The sequence below is a fragment of the Gasterosteus aculeatus genome, chromosome 13 (genome assembly GCF_964276395.1).
Source record: "Gasterosteus aculeatus chromosome 13, fGasAcu3.hap1.1, whole genome shotgun sequence".
Taxonomy (NCBI): Eukaryota; Metazoa; Chordata; class Actinopteri; order Perciformes; family Gasterosteidae; genus Gasterosteus; species Gasterosteus aculeatus.
This window is the reverse complement of record NC_135701.1, coordinates 10,120,470-10,137,503: the sequence shown is the minus strand read 5'-3', so window position 1 is coordinate 10,137,503 and position 17,034 is coordinate 10,120,470. Positions and strand designations below refer to the sequence as shown.

The window sequence follows — 17,034 nt, the reverse complement described above, 5'->3', positions numbered from 1 at the left end:
TCGTGGAGCCTCCTCCCAACTAATTACCCAACTCCTTGATCCCATCGGCAGATTACACGCGAGGTGGGAAACACAGCCACGACTCCTCAACTCAACCTCTCGATCCCCCGCACTCCGTTCATGAGGGTACTTCCTTTCATGGAGGGGCAAGGTAAAGAATGAGGCAGGTTGAGCTGTTCGGACCCCTGAGGTCACAGTGAGCCGAGGGGGAATTAGTTGGACTCGGACCACCTTAGGCATATCAAGTTGAACCTTTGGGTTTTGGCCCCTTAAGAAAAGGATGAAGGATGAAGACACTTTTGCCAATACGTGTTTGGATGCAGCTGGACAGCGACCGGTGTGCATGGAGACAGACAGGTGTGATTCAGGAACAGATACGCGGCCTGACGAGAGAAAAACAAGGAATGCCCCGGAGCCCCTCCCTCTCCCGCTCTCTCCTTCACAGACCCTACAAGGACAGATGTGACCGGCTGCCCACTCTGTGTTTGATAAACACGGTGCTTCCCTCTCCTCCCTCCTTTTCTTACACTCTGTCTTTCACTGTCCCAGCTCACTTGCTTTTAAGGCCTTAATGGGTGATTGCTGTGACACGGACAAAAACACGGTGGAATTCAATTGAGTCAGAGGGAAATGAAATAGTAGATGAAAACAAAGCGTTAATCTTTAACTGGAAAGGCACTGGGAATGTCTCTTTGATTCATGATTCTGACCAGTTCTGTCTTCACAAACTGCAGCGCCTCAATGTTGGGCTCTTTTCCCAGAAAACAATTTGCACAGGCAAAATGTACCTTGATGGAGGATCCAGAGGAGAGGCTGGATGAGGAGATCTTGAATGGTGTAGCTCTGAGGCCAAGGGTCAACTCTGAAACAGACACAGTGACGACACGAAGTTACATGGATTATAAATAACAACTTTTCAGGTGTAATTGCTTTATATATATATATATATATATATATATATATATATATATATATATATATGACAGCCATGGGCAGGAACAAAAGCATAAAAGGTCACATGCACGTGTGCATGGTCTTCCACTGGGTTGGTGATAGTTATTAATCAGTTACATGAGCTGCCATGGTGCCATAAACAATACGGTCTAATGAGAGTAACATTAACAGAACATAAACAGCCCTCTTCATTTGCCGGCAAGAGTACACACATGCATGTCCTTGTGATCCGTTGTCAAAGCCCCGAACCTCCATCCCTTCACTCCAGGCACACACGCACTCTAAAGCTATATCAGAAAAACACAGGATTGATGCACACCAGCGCAGCAGGGCACATTTAAGACTTTAAGAAGGTCCCACAGTCTGCCTCTGCTGACTGGGAGACAGTAAAGTTCCCAAAAAAAGCACAAAACCCTCCCGAGGGGGCCCAGTGGGGCTGCCAGAACATGACAGCCGGGGGGTTTGGTTGTAAGAGGTGTAATTGCACAGTTCCAGCTTGAGTCTTAAATAAATTGTTTGGGTTGGAGTTCCCGGTTGCTGCAAAGAACTGAAACTTAAGACGTCTTGTTTGGACAGACCGCAACAGCGGCTGTAGCAGCTCTGCTCCTGTAACGGTCTCAAGCTATTCACGTTTCTGACTCATACAAACAACAAATGTTGTACTAAGTGATAATGTACAGGAACAATGTGTTCATAAGAGACAGTCGAGCTGCTTTATATACTTATTGACTGTATTTGACAGAACAGAAACGCATCCACCCGAGAATGTCTTGTTAAACACTTGCAGTGAAGTAGACTTGTCAGCGCGATGTTACGTGGAGATCGACGAAAAAGCAGATATTGTTAGATCGATTAAGTGTTTTATTTAAATAAAAGCCATATTTTCATTTCTTGCACGGATATTAGAAAGAAATAAAGTATCCTTTGTTTAGTCAGGTGTCTTGCTCAGGGACACTTTGACACGGGACAGCCGGATAGATTATGATTATATATATATCATTTATTTATATCTTTCCACACACACAAGTAGCTGGTTAAGACGCTGACCAGATGTGCATCCTCCCTGGTTTCCATTCTAAGTTGCATGTCTTTCACCATTTCTCCTCCTTCATTTCCTGTCGTGTTGACTCACTAATAAAAGGCGTGGAAACATTTTCTTAAATAGTTGCACTATTTAACGGTATCTAGCCTCATTCAAACTGAGGACACTGCAGTGTCTAAAACAGCTAGTAATCTGGTAACTTTGACGTTTTATTTTCTCATCTCTAATCGGGAAAAGTAGTGGAATGGGGGACAGACAACATCTACAGCACGGGACAAACGGAACAATGCACCGTGTGGGCGAGCGAGAATTTCCCTGGAACAGTATTACTATTCATTATTGCCGCCATTGTCTGAATATAGTTGCTTCTGTTGACTACTGACCTCACCCCGGCCACACTGCAGCAACCTGCCCGCTCTGTAACAAACACCCTTCAGTGCAACCGCGCTGTTTCACATTCAGCACTAACGTCTATTCCCACTTGCGAGCGCTTTCTTGGTGCCGGCCGCCTCCCACACCGACTGAGATTCCACTGTGATCTCATGGTTGATATTAGCTCGGAAAGACAGACAGTCGTATTTAAGAGTCATGCTGCCTGAAACACAGTGGGCTGCAGAACGGTACGATATCCCCAGAAAGCTTTAAAACAAAAAGGTAAATATAGTCAAGATTCTCCTGAAAAGCATTAAGCGATAAAACAAACATAGGAGCTCATGTGGTTCTTAATAGACACATAGTAAAATCACGTTAAGAGAGTTATTTTGGCAGAGACGGAGTTGGAGCATGAGCTCCGTGAGGTTGGTGCTCCTACCTGCTCTCTGCCCCAGAGCATTTGTGGTGATGCGTGGGGTCATGTTGGTGATGGGCACGATGTTGCTCCTAGAGGGCGACGTAGAGGAGGGGGTGGCGCGCCCATCCTTGATCTCGATGGTGAGGAAGGTCTTCATGTCCGGGTCTGCCTCTCCCTGGGTGACCTGCTGTCCAGCTGCTCTCCGTTGGGTCCCGTCTTCCTTTGAGCTGCTGGAGGCATGCACATCTTCTTCAGCTGGATGCCTCGTCCCACCCATGGAGTCCTGCCATTGGCTGGCTGAAGACGGAGGTTTGTTAGCCACGCCCCTTGGCTGGGGTACGGCCCGATCCTGGGATGCGGCGGAGTCTTGAGATGCGGAGTCCACACGTGGCGCTGCTGGCCGGTCTCCAGATGTGCGGAGGGATGATGCTGTATGTGTAAACAGCTCGGTGGCTCTGCTGCCGGAGGTGGTCCCGTTCCTCAGAGGGGCTTTCATCAAAGGCGGGACATTTGGGCTTTGGCTGGCCTCTGCAAACTTGCGCATTCTATCGCGTACAGAGTTGGTGCGGTTGACATGTTCCACAACATCTTTTTTCTCGAGTGCTGTGGAGACGTAATGCAGGAGGGGAGTTGAAACGCACGTTTAGTCTTTTGCTCTCATCAGCTCCTTCACATCAAAAGCCCTTTATAACCCCCCCGTCTCCCCATAAGGTTCGATCCAATCCCCTTTATTTTGCTTGACTTAACCCTCCTCCCCGTTTCACCGCCTTTCAGTCCCTTATTTTTTAGACTTTTCAGGACGTGACTCGTCCACTCATGGATGTCTTTTTTTCGATTCTCTGATCCTTACTACTGTCAGGTAAAGTGAACAAAGCTCATGATTTGGCACAGACTCCAACAGAAAAAAACATGTATGATTAAAAGAAGAATATATTAACTGAGGTCATCCTGAAAAGAAGTGTATTTTATCACATGCCCTCTTCTTCTATGCGTACACTAACGGCCGTCACTCCCTCCTCATACTCCAACGAGCTATTACCCATCTGGCATGTTATTATAGACTTAAATATAATATATATATATAAATATATATATATATATATATACAAATTATACACACACACACACACACACACACACACATATAAACTAAACCAAAATACTCAACAATACAGACGATGACATATAATGGAGTCATTTATTAAATGTAAGATCCAAGAATATTAAAAAAATGTCTTTCCAAATCAACTGCGTTGTTCCCAAACATATTTAATTAACAGTGATTTGGACTGATATCTAAGAGAAAACTAGTTTCTCACCAAAATCTGTTGCTTTGCCATGACCGGTGAGCAGCTCGCTGTTTGTCATCTAAAAAAGGAAAAACCAAACAAACAATTAAGCATGACACAACAGTCACATGAGGAGTGTTAACATGCAGTGTGCCTGGATGACAACCACACAGCTGCCGTACCGAATGGCTCCATGTTTAACAGCGACGCACATTCATGGAGGGACGAGAGTCTATAGATGGCTCTAGTGAAAACTACACACACGCAGACCTACACAATTACACAATCAACTGCTGCTGTATTCATTTTGTAGCGTTTGTTTTTGGAGTGAAGCAGTTGGCCTCTGTTCCGTTTTTGGCAGCGGGGCCGTGATGGGCCCCAGAGTGTTTACATTACTCTCAGGAGGCTGAGCATCAGCGTACTTTGCAGGGAACAATAAAAAGAAGTCCGGGGCCGGCCTCGGGTAAACACATTCACCAGAGCGACACCACGGCGTCACGGTGACCCGAGCGCCCAACATGGGAACCGGCGCCCGACAGCCACTGCGTGTGCTCTCTGTGAGGAGACACAGAGCCTCTGGTCCGTAACGCCGTCCATCCCTCCCTGACAGCAGGTGAGGAGGACACGCCGCAGACGCGAAGCAGAGACACCCAGGTGCACAGTTTGTTTGTGTAGCCAAGTAACGAGAGTCAAACAGCGCCTAACAATAGCCCGGCGTGCCGTGTTTATGGATGCCGATGTGACCTGGGTGTCAGTGAGGAATGGGGGTGTCGGGGCTTCTCGTGAGGGATAATGACATGTAGAGGAAGGAAGGGAGAGCTGGGATGGTTTGGGCATGTGGCTCAACACCTCACTCTAGTGGTGCGGTTAGGATATACACACACTGTCACCTTTCTATATATTCACAACTCAAAGACAAAGGACTGTGCACTCCACCTTCTGAGTCTGGACGTTGTTTTTCCCCTTGGCGCTGCCGTTCAGCGGGCCATTTGTAGCATTTCTCCTGGACAAAGCGGCCCCATCAGGCTGGTCCTGGTTGGACCGGGCACTGGGGCTGGCTGGACGCTGTCTTCCGGCCTCGATTTCCGAATCCGCGCTGTGGGTCAAACCGGTTGTGGCGGCCTCCACCTCCTCAACTGGAGCCCTTTCCTCAGAGGACGCACTCGCACAGCGGTCAGACACCCCAGAGTCGGAGACATCCGAGCCCAGTCTCTGTCTGAGGCTTCCTTCAGATGCCCCGGAATCCAGGCGACCGCGCTGGATGGGACTGTGGCTCCTGTCTGAAGCGCCCGAGTCCAGCCGAGGTCTGTAGGCTGAGCAGAGACTCTTCTCCGAGGCCACGGGATCCAGATTGGACACGGAGGTCCCGCTGCGGTCCGAAGCCCAGGAGTCTGAGCGTTGGCGATGGGAGAGGCTCACGTCGGGCTCTGTGGTCGCCGCCTCTCTCTGAGGCTGGATCAGCTGAGGTTCAGGGCCATTGTCCAACACCATGCCTGAGCCGGAGCCTGCAACACGGAGCACAGGATGAACCATGAAAGATAAATAAATGCCTTCTGAATCCTGTGGATTTAGCACAAAACAGAAACAAATCCTCACATTACTTCTCTTCTTTCTTTCACATCACACGAGTGATCTGTGTGTTACCGTATGCGAGCAAAGGAAGCGGTCGCCGGGGGAAGTTTGAGATTGAAGTGATGTAAAAAAGAAATACTTCTGCGGGCAGAGGGGCCCCCATGAGAGGCCCAGCTAGAAAACATCACCCGGGACCACAGAGGAGGCACGTGGAGACACGAGGGGGACGTAGGCATTTCCTCCAGACGGGCTTCAGTTCCTGAGCAAGATGTTGGAGATTGTGTCGGTGGATGTGCGTAAAAGAAAAGGAGGGGTTCAAACTAAAGTGAGGGAGCATGCGGCCCGACCATAGGCGGTAATCAAGTAGAAGGAGTGGAGGAGGAAGTGAGGGTGAAACGGAGCCTAGGACAAGTACTCCCCCCCCTCTGTGGAGGCTCCCGTACCGTTCCTCCTCTCCTTAGGAAACCACACTCCAAACAACGCAGCACTGCCCACATCCTCCCTCTGTGAAAGTCTCCCAACACCCACTAGTGCTTCTACCGATGGAACATCTGAGGTCACACACGCACCGCAGATAAGCGAACCAGAGAAAACCAACAGAGTATTATAATCCCATGTGCACACGATGGCTACACACTAGAGCGGGACATCTCTGAGACCAACAGGGGTTCACCAAGAATGTAAGCCCGTCCTTTACGGACCACATCAAAGAGTCTGACCGGCCACAGGAATGTCTTTGCATTTACCGACAGCACGGAATTGAGGAGTTCACAGCTTCTTTTAAATCTTTATTGTGTAACCTTCCCAAAAAAAGATGCTCTCGAAATTTTACCTAATCAGTTAAAAATGGCAGCAAGTGGTTGATTAAACAGACCAGATGATTATGTAATACACAGGGAATATGGTACACAATTAGGACAATAATTGGCTGCCATTCTCACATGCGACAGACCCTCTGAATGGCAAAAGCACTGCTTCTCCTGCAAACTCTCACGGTATTGTTCAAGGTTTTTGGCATCGGCGAGCGTGTTATGTTCATTGTGTAGCGCATTCTGGGAAAATCCTGCAGCTGGATAATGAGAGGCTTGCTTTTAGCTCTGGAATGGCTACAGGAGCAGCTTGAGGAATCAACTGCCAGTCAATATATATAGAGCACAAACAACAGAAAACTACAGCTTCGCTCTGTCCTTTCTCACACTGAAGCAATGACCCGAGGAAGCTCGTGTTTGTCGTCGCTGTGAACGGGCAATGACATGTTTATAGATTCATTTATGTATATACATTTATACATGTATATCATGGTAAAATTCTCCAGATTATCTGATGAAAAGCAAATATTTTAGATATTTTGGAGATGATTGTATATATATATATATATATATATATATACACACACACACACACACACACACACACACACACACACACGACTTGCGAACTTTGTATAAATAGTAAATACATATTCAGTCCTTCAAGTTCTTCACAGCTGAGTTTCTCTCTTTTTGGGACCGTTTCCACTTTCCACTCAGCGTCTCTGCTAACATTTCATTTCCTTAATCGCCGCTTCACAAGTTACCTTCTGCACTAGAATGCAGTACAGCTGGAAACATGGTAATTGAGGTAAAGCTTTTTTTAGTCTGAGAGGTGGAGGTATGAATGCCACTTTCCCTCTGCTGAAAAGACAGCCGCCTCTTCAAGAACCACCGTCCCAACCCAGCACTCCCGTCCCCGCCGCGAACGTCTCCGTCCTTGTTGACCGGAGCCCACTTTAAAGGCCGCCTTCCTCCTTTGCTTTTCTACGGTGGTCTTTATTTTGTTCACCCCGGCTTCACCCTGGTCTAAATTGTAAGGTAGGGAAAAAATCAGGAACAGCGGGGGCTTCTTCTGCCAAGTCAACAAGGCCAGAATTCTGCTCCGGTATCAACTTTATATAGCGGAGGTGTGGCTGTTGGGCTTCCCTCTGTTGCTGCTCAAAACCCCAACACCAACACCGGGGAGAAGGAGACGAGACCTTTCAGGGAATACTGGGCCACACGGATCGACATTATTATAGCCGTCAGCCTGAAGGCCACGTTGAGGTCAACCAGCCCTCGAAAGAACACTTTTATCCTCAGCAAAAATGTGAATTCTGTACAAAGGCCGTTGCCTAATTAATAGTTTGTCCTGATCGATTTATATTGAGCAAAGCTATAGGCGGGTTTGTAAAAACACAAATGCACTTTTATCCTTTTACATTTCATTGCCAGCTTTGTTCCTGCAAAGCTTCGAGGATTCAAATGAAGGAAGCACATTCATCCTCCCCCTAAAGGCTTGCATTCATAATACTGCATTAAAGAGAGGTTAATGAAATGACTTTACACTTACGAAGCCATTTGCACTAAGCCTCTGGCTGTGAGTGACTCTGAACGGTTAATAAAGTCAGATGAAGGAGCCTGAACTAATATAACCTCCTGACCGCCACCTCTGGATAATGGCTCCTTCAGCGGACTGTTTTAACAGGCAGCAAAGAGGAAATTGCATTAAGACGGATACATGCAGCCACATAAAGCCAACAGACTTGGTCAGTGTGGGCTTCCAGCTATATGTTCCAAGTCAAAGACATACGCAGTCCGTCACAGGCCGTTTGTTTCTCACCTGCTCTCTGCGGCTCTCTGCCTTGTTGCGTCTGCTGGCCTTGTGACTCTCGAATCTCTCCTGTCTCCTGTAACAAAAAAAAAAAAGAAGAAAGAATAAACATGCGAGCTTTGAGCGTTTCAAGCTCCAGACGCATTGCGCTCTTTAACGTCATCAGGTTTATATTGGGGACGAACGCACAACCCGTCCCTGTGATCAAAACCAGAGCGTAAACACCCCCCGCGCGGTCATCTGCTTGAGGTCGCCTGGTGATCACAACAGTCTTTTGTTGGAGGTCGAGGTCAAATGCTTCAGCCGCGAAGAGCAACACGTTTGGCCAGCTGGAAAAGTAAAGAACCGTTTTTTACCCCCCGTTGAATACGCCTGAGAGAGAGAGAGAGAGACGCCCCGCGTGCCAAAAGAGCCAATGTGTAGAATCTCGCTCTGACCTGCACTGATGGTAGGAGGGGGGGGATCTCTGAGGAGATGCAGGAGTATTTTGGCATATGGAGGAAACGAGAGGTTTGGAGGACGGAAAGATGAGGATCCTGCCACTACTGTTAGGCCTTGTACTCCTCCACGGGAGAATCGGCTGAACAAATAAAGCTCCTCCGAGCACGCGTGAACACGCACACACAGTTTAAATCGCTACCGCATTTGTAATCCACAACACTCTGAGAACTTACACGTACCGTGTGTGTAGAGCGTCAGGTGGTGAAGCGCATTTGAAATGATGAACTACATCATCACGACAAAACATCTTGTTGAAGGTGTTTTACAAGTGGCATCTGGTTTAGGACCAGCCCTAAAAAAAAGGTTTGGGTGGATCTTGAAAAAACATACGGGACGTGACTTTACATACCGGGTGTACACCAGTTTTACAGCCCACAATTACTTTCGCAAAGCTTCCGAAAACACATCCACAATCAGCTGTCAAGAGACGCATCAGCAGCTACAGATTGGATCTGATCGGTCACACCTTTGTGTGATTTGTGTTCCACGCAGTGCGTGACCCGAGGGAGAACGAGCACAAAGAAAATCCAAAACACAAGCAAGCGGCAGAGGCGAGAACGGCCTCGAGGCTTCCTGCTCGGCCGACTGCGTCCTTCCCCACCTTGAGCAGAATGCAGGGTGGAGAAAATGCAGTGAGACACTGAGACAGCAGCCCAAACGGGAAAGGCACATCTGAAGTGGCACCACGTCGTTACATGTAGTTAAATAAGAGCAAATTAAAGCAACGTTTTGTTGGTAAAATTGTTCAGGAGGGCATTTGTGAAAGAAATGAAACTGAAAATGTAAATACTACATGTGACATCACAGCAGTGTAAATCTCACAGAAGGGGCTCCCGTTACATTTTTTCCATGGCTTCCACTTTTCCATATGGAGCAACAAAAGAAAAAAAATGCTGGCCTGAATTCTGGGGCACGAATCGACTCGCTAAACGTTTCTCAGAGACTGAGAATTTGGTGGAATGCTGACTTAATGAGTCATCGTGGTGTCTGATGAGCAACCACACAAAAGGTCTCCGACGGAGTGGATTCACTCAATCAAAAAGTGTCTGCACTGGGGAGAGTGCAGAAACTTTTGCGGGGAGAGGATTGTTTTTTGGGGCCGTAAACTCGATTAGAGAGGACAGGTCTTCTCTCCTGCTTCTACTGGGAGTCAGACAGACAGCCATCACTTCACAGCTCCCACTAAACCACAGGGAACAATTTTCTCACAGGCAGCGAGGCAGAGGGGGAAAAAAGGGGAGGACGAGGTGAAACCGGAGACCAGCGCTGGGAACCTGCTGCCAGCCACCACGCTGTCATTAGTGACCCCAACCGTGAAGACCTGACACAGTGGAACCAGCGCCGCCCCGCTCCAAAACCGCTCACCCGGCGAGGCCTCGGGAGCCTGCTTGCGTCGGACTATAATTGCAAACGCTCAAACTGGTAAAACACACAAAACGACCGTCCGCCATTGTGACCACAGCCAGGCGTCGGCCATCTGGATTCCTCTGAACCACCAACTCCACAAAAACAATGAGACAGAGGCACACACCTCCGTCACCTTCCACCTCAGACGCCAGGGGTTCCCAAACTCTGTGTGTCAGGAACCCCCCCCCTACCTTCGTAGGTAAATGTGCTTCAAATATTAATCAAATCAAAGTTCGGAAGAGTGCAAAACTTATATTTCCACATTCAACACCACAATTCTTTTTAGGGCTGTTGATGAAGCCGCGACCCCCAGTTTGGGAACCACAAGGCTACAGGTTCAAATGTTCACTGCTCCAGTTTTCCATGGGAGTGAAACCCATCTTCAGAGGAGTCTTCAATGCCTCCACACGGACCAGAGGGAAAGCCTGGAGGCTTTTTCCCCCCTTTACTGCAGCCTGAGGAGCCACACACTCGGCTCAGCTCCAATAACTGAAATACAGAAGCTGGAATGAAGAAGCAATCATCTCAGTACCATTCATTCGCGCACACACACACACACACACAGACACACACACACAACTATATAATTCAGCCCTTACTCGCATTCTCATTTATACTTTCTGCAAATCATCACATGCCAATCCAAGCTCACTTTTTGGATCTTTTCTAAATGTATCTACTTTACGTTTTAACGCTGAAACACGACTCATCTCTCAAAGTCTGCAAATTCCGCTCAATTGCAAACAGGTATAGGTCCGCTCTGACACACTCAACATGTTTATGATGTGATCAAAGAGCAACACCCGCCTACCTGAGCTCTCCCAACACGTGCAACTCTGTGGCCTCACAGGATTCATTCACTGTGTTAAGTGTTAAATACTCAAGACTTGACCTTAAACTTATTGTTTATATGGCTGTCTCAATTCAACAATTTGTCAATGACCCAGTTTCATCTTATGCATCATCAAGGTGTCATCAACTGTTAATTTACGCTAACAACAGGCAATCAGACTGAATCTTCAGTCACACAGAAACAAGCAGATTTAAGACGAAAAAAAGCCCCCCCCCCAAAAATCAGAATGACATGTACCTTATCTCTCTCTCTCTCTCTCTCTCTGTCCGTCTCTTTCTCAGGCGCAAACCTCTTGGAGGCAGAACGTCCGCTATTCTGTCGCTCTACTCCCTCAGCCACATCATACGCTCTCTCTCTCTCTCACTGACACACACACACACACACACACACACACGTACTACTAACAAGCCACTCCCTTTACTTCCCCTCCCTCCCATTCTGTCTCCAAAGGGATCTGACACACACACACACACACACACACACACACACACACACACACACACACACACACACACACACACACACACACACACACACACACACACACACACACACACACACACACACACACACACACACCAGGTTAAAGGGTTGCCTGGTTCACACATTGACTTCTGACACCCTTTAACTTAGTTTTGACATATTATTATTCCTCCAACTGTTTTACAAGATGACACAGAAACTCATTTCAATTATTACAAATGTTGCACTTTCTTTCCTTCTGGCATTATTTTGTGGGCTACAAACATATCATTCAAGTAGTTTTTATAAGCGGTTCCAGTATGGTTTACTGGCTTACTGTGCGTCATTGCATTAAAACATGGCCGTTAAATGCAGTCATTACCTTCTAATGGGTGGTGGATTCCGGTAAATTAACAACTACACTGATCCAATAATTAAGCGTGCATATACACCATAAATTGTTTGTTTGAAGCTGCTGGCAGCGTCCACATATATTGCACGTGTGTGTTGTGTATTTGGCTGTTGCTGAGGCCTATCTATGACCTCCAGCTGCCACGAGACAATCGCACACAGCTCAAAGAGATCCGCTGCTGTGATGCGAGTGGAAGGAGCCCCGCTGCTGCTGGCTGATGTTGTTTTTGGCCGCGTCCCAATTGCAGGCAGACTAGGCAGCTGAGGCACAGCTGGTGGTCTGTCGGTCTGTCTGTCTGTCTGTCTGTCTGGACGTCTGTCTGTCCTAATCACCCCTCCCGCTCTCGTTGTCACACAGAGCTCCACCCTTCCCGTGATCCATTGCACCAACTACTCCCGACTCTGCTGACGTGTGGCTCAGCTATCTAACAGGAAGTGAGGCAAAGAAGGCTTGAATGTTGGAGCATCCTGTGACACCAGCATGCTGTCATTGTGTGACACACACACACAAAGATAGACAATGGGACTGATACTAACAGCCTTCATTTGTTGACGCTTACGTCACCGTGAAGGGACTTTCACAAGAACTGACAGAACTTTGATAACACATCTGATTGTATCAGGTGTTCCGCTATCGCACACTGAGCTTGAGTTACAGCCCCGTGGGAGGCATTACAGTAAGAAGCAGCTTCGCTGTTCCTTAAACAGAAATACAATAATCTGGAAACAGAGCATTCATCAAAAAACTGATCAAACACAGCAGATGAGATAACATCTGGCTCCTGGCGGACTCTCACAAACGGTTAAGCCTCGGGTCGCTGAAAATGCTAAAAGTTCAGTCCAACTGTGAGGACACAGTCCATGAACGTCCACTAGAGGGCTGAGAGAGACGCCAGAGTTTTTTAAAAGTTGGCCATGATGCAATAAAACCATTAAATGGATTGATCAAAGTTAAATCAAGTCTTTTGTTAAAAACAATTCACTGCCTCCTCTAAGCACCAGGCTCAAACTTAAATTTTCTTTGTGGCAGCAACGCGTGTGTTTTGTGTGCGTGCGTGCGGATGGTGCGACGACAATCACGACCGTGTGGGACTGCAGTCACAATTCTTGCTGTTGTTTTGCTGCATTCTTCTTTGGGGCAACAGACAAACCTCGGTGGTCTCTGTTGCCATGCGGAGAAAACACAGTTTTTTTGCGGTTCCTGAGTTAAGTTCATTTTATCCAAAAGGACAAGACTGAATAGAACATTAAATACAGAAACCCATGAGCTGCTATGTGACGTTCAGACCATGTCAGGGTGATGCAGTGACAGATGGCTCCGTTAACTCCTCCGTACTCACCTCCGTTGCCATGCCGCTCCGGGGCTCCACACTCGGAGCTTTAGTCCGCTCCGCAGTCCCTGAAACAAAGTGCAATGATTACTATTAGGTAGATGTGCCACAGTCGCTATGGCGACCACCGACAGCCCGCTATCCCTCCCACTCTAACGTACATTTACATCAAGACAGAAGCAGATTATCGCATCAATCGTCGATTTTGCGGATGGTGTATTCATTCAAATAAATTATGTTTGAGGAGTGATAGACGTGTGGTTGTGTCAACTCAATCGCAGACCTTTAAACTAATTTTGACCTTCATCTAGATCTTCACAGAACCATCTTCAGACTCGTCAGTGCAAGTGTGTAAACCTCAGCGACGCGTCATCCTTGCATTTTGTGCGACAATCACACAGACGGTGTCGTTTAATCTACTCTACTCTATATTAAACCCACATACAGCTGGACCCACCTTGCTGTTCATCTCGGACTTGTCGGATGGCCGCTCTGATCAACTTCCTCTCCTCGTACTCACTGGCGGCACGGAGCTTTAAAAAAAACGCACAAGTTTTCAGTTTAAACTGGTCACCATTTTCTGATTTTGTTTTTGCCCGTCAATACAAACCATTTTCGTGAGCTCGTCAACGTCCTGGATTGATCGCAGATCTCGTGACAGGACGTCCAAGTTGTCGTTGCATTCAGACCTGAAATGGAGAGGAACTTAAAGTACTCAAACACAATTACCAGGACATCTGGGCACGTGAGAGGCAACAGAAGATAATAACTCTGTATAAACGGTTTTCTTGGATGGGAGAAAACTCATCAGAGGGCATTTTTCCAAGCGTGAAAAATGATATTCTGGCGTAACAGATCGGACAGCGATGACACACAAGGCTGCTCGCAGATTTCACCGCTCACTTTGTTGTCTATTACTCATACGCTTCTTCAGTTCCCCCATTATCTTCTCTTTCCTGCTGTCACTGGTATTAAAGGATGCATGGAATATTTCACATTCCACCACGGAGAGGCACAGGATAGTTGGAACTTTCAGAGATGTTTTCTGTGTGTGTGTGTGTGTGTGTGTGTCTGTGTGTGTGTGAATGTCTAAGCCACAGTAGATGAGCTCTGTCTGGCAGGTTGAGTGAGGCTCTAGCATTGTAGTCCAAGTCTTCTGAGAGCAGCAGTAAAGAGAAATGATCGCCTGCCGGTCTTAAGAGGATTCAGAGACAGCAGAAGGTCGAGCATTCTCTTCACATCCAATACGGTTAAATCCTTTGTGGTGCTTAGCTCAGTCATTCATTAACACCTGTTAGGAGACTTAGTGCATGCCGACCTGCAGAGCTCATCTCACCCACACTGGGAAAAAAGGTTCAACTGTTACAGCTTCAATTGCTATACTACCGCATTCGATTTGTGTTATTTCTGAGGAGCTTGTTGGAAAACAACCAGCATTTATCCCTCAAATAATATATTCTATATCGTTAAAATATAGTGAGATTTGATGAAGACTTTAAAGTAATGTTACTCGTAATGATCACAGTGACACTTCTTCAAAAACTAAATCTGTCCGTACTGTTTTGCAGTTATTATCATTATATATTTATTTAAAGAAAGCAAAAGGTGTCTTAAGAGATGAGTTCTCGGTTTATTCACTTTCCTCAGATGAATTACACACAAGGACGTGTTACTGAGGGGAAAAGAAGCATGAGAAGGATCTCAGTGGACCAGTAAGGAAAAATAAATGTGCTGAGAACGTCTTCAATCTAATTCTCCTATGAGGTAATGTGTCAATGTGTTTAATGTGCCAAATGTGCAGATACAAAAAGGAAAATGGCAAATGTACTGCGGTCGCAGTTTCTCCTGTCCGCTGTGATTTCCTCAATTTCACTTTTCCAGACGCCTCTTTGTTCCCGCGGGAGCGGAGGAACGCTCCATCTGGGTTCTCAGCATTCCCCTTTCACCTGGACTGGTGCGGTTTGTCACTGGGACGTGTCTCTGTGTGCGGGGCGCTGAGGATCTCACCTGTGCTGGTTCTCCTTGTCCTCCTGCTGTTTGAGGCGCGTGGGACGAAATCGCTTGCTGGCCAGAGCGGCCTCCATGTCCTCGATCTCTCTCGTCCTCAACTCCCGGATGGCCGAGCGGATGAGGCGCCTCTTGTCCAGATCCACGGTTCCTTCCAGCTGCAGGTGCGACATGAAAAGACAATCAAAAAAAAAAAAAAAAGAAGGCATGAAGACAAATGGAAGTGTCCAGTGCGAGCGCAGCGGGACGCCTAATATTTGGGTTGCAGAGAATAGACACTTGTTCCTCTTACTTCGCCACAGACACACAGTTAAACAAAGGATCCACTGCGTTCTGTAAGTACAGGGTGGCGAGTGAGCAGAACTGTGTTAGGGCTCGTAGCGGGGAGTCGTGGCTCCGACATCTGTCCCCGTCTCCAGCCCTCTGTAATTAACCAATCGAGGACAAGAGTGCGTTTGTTTACAAGAGGCAGCAGCCTGTGAGCCAATACTTCAAAAGTGGGACTTCGAAGGCGAGACATGTTGGTCTGGTGGTGGAGTGAAATGGTTGTTGGTTGGTTGGTTGGTTGGTTGATTGATCGATCGAGTGCTCAGCCGCGTAGAAAGACGCGATTAGTCTCACCGATGTCGGCAGCCTAATACACAGTAAGTGTGATCCGGGTGTGTGACATGCGGACGGCATCGGACTAAACGGCGCTGCGTTGGTTTCAGATGTGCATTGGGGAGCTACGGGGATCGATCGCTGATGAAGTGAAGGGACCAGACTTCACCGACGTGAGAAGGCAGAAGCACGTCTGCAAGCAGCAGCTGGTGCTCGGCTACGGGAGAGAAGTGTGTTCTGCCCCCCGGCCAGGTGTCTCCTTCCCGGGGACGCGATTCATGTTGGTTGAACAGCAGCCCGGCTGCAGGAGGCCCAGGACACTTTGAATGTTGAAGTGGCTCATTTAAAAAACACTCGCTGAGCCACTCATGGCTCCCAGCGGTTATTAGTCTGAGGGCTTATTCTTTCAAGCAAAAGACGGGTAATTAAGGAGACTGACACGCCAGTCGGGGGTGGGGGAGGGAGGGGGGGCTGAGTGATTTGCGCGTTAGAGACAGATCTCGACAGCGGGAACCTGTCAACACACGCAGCGATGAGCGGCTCCTGCTCCTCCAGCAGGCCTTTTCCTCTCACACGCTTCACGCAAAACAACACACACCTCAAAAGGCAAACCTCTGAATGCCAACCGGCCGCCACTAGAGAGAGATGGATGTGCTTGTCAAGCTAAGCTGTGCACCCTGGTGGGTTGAGAAGGGGGTGGGTGTGTAAATGTGCCCCCCACACCCCCCCCGCTGGCGAGGGAGGGGGGGGGGGGTTTTGAGGTCTCACTGTGGTTTAACAAAATATGCAGCCCGAGCTGCAGTAGCTCAGAGGCGCTCTCCTATGTACTGTAATTTGTGAGGAGAAGTGCTGATCTGACTGAAAAGTACGGGTAAGACGGGAGGAAGAACACGAGGGGAAACCAGGAGGCGATGTGAAAAGGAGCTAAATGGAGGAGAAGCTGGAATCGGTTATGCCTAAAAATGGTCAGATGAGTGCCGGGTGGGAAGGGGCAAGGCCTCGTTCAGGTCATTCCTCACATTCCTGCCGAGTCACAAGGAAGGAGATGGCAGCGAAATGAGACAATCAAGAACAGGGTCTGACTCGGACCCCCGCAGAGAGATGATACAATGACCCAGAGTGTCACAAGATCATTCTATCATCATGCAGTGTTACTTTCTCACACACACACACACACACACACACACACA

At 47.8% G+C, this 17,034-nt stretch overlaps 1 protein-coding gene across 7 annotated transcripts in view; it reads right to left on the bottom strand.

Moving 5' to 3' along the window:
- smtnb (smoothelin b) overlaps window positions 1-17,034 on the bottom strand; it is a 37,864-nt gene that overhangs the window by 11,696 nt on the left and 9,134 nt on the right. For 5 of the 7 annotated variants that reach the window (XM_040194595.2, XM_040194597.2, XM_078086629.1 and 2 more), the window contains exons 2-10: window positions 15,245-15,402; window positions 13,848-13,926; window positions 13,695-13,770; window positions 13,247-13,305; window positions 8,282-8,348; window positions 5,012-5,580; window positions 4,106-4,154; window positions 2,808-3,389; window positions 789-862 (exon numbers count right to left, since the gene is read on the bottom strand). In XM_040194595.2, coding sequence (XP_040050529.2) covers window positions 789-862; window positions 2,808-3,389; window positions 4,106-4,154; window positions 5,012-5,580; window positions 8,282-8,348; window positions 13,247-13,305; window positions 13,695-13,770; window positions 13,848-13,926; window positions 15,245-15,402 — 1,713 coding nt within the window. Of the gene's footprint in view, window positions 1-788; window positions 863-2,807; window positions 3,390-4,105; window positions 4,155-5,011; window positions 5,581-8,281; window positions 8,349-11,270; window positions 11,412-13,246; window positions 13,306-13,694; window positions 13,771-13,847; window positions 13,927-15,244; window positions 15,403-17,034 lie in introns of those variants that run through there. The other 2 variants (XM_078086632.1, XM_040194600.2) reach the window with 2 other exon arrangements.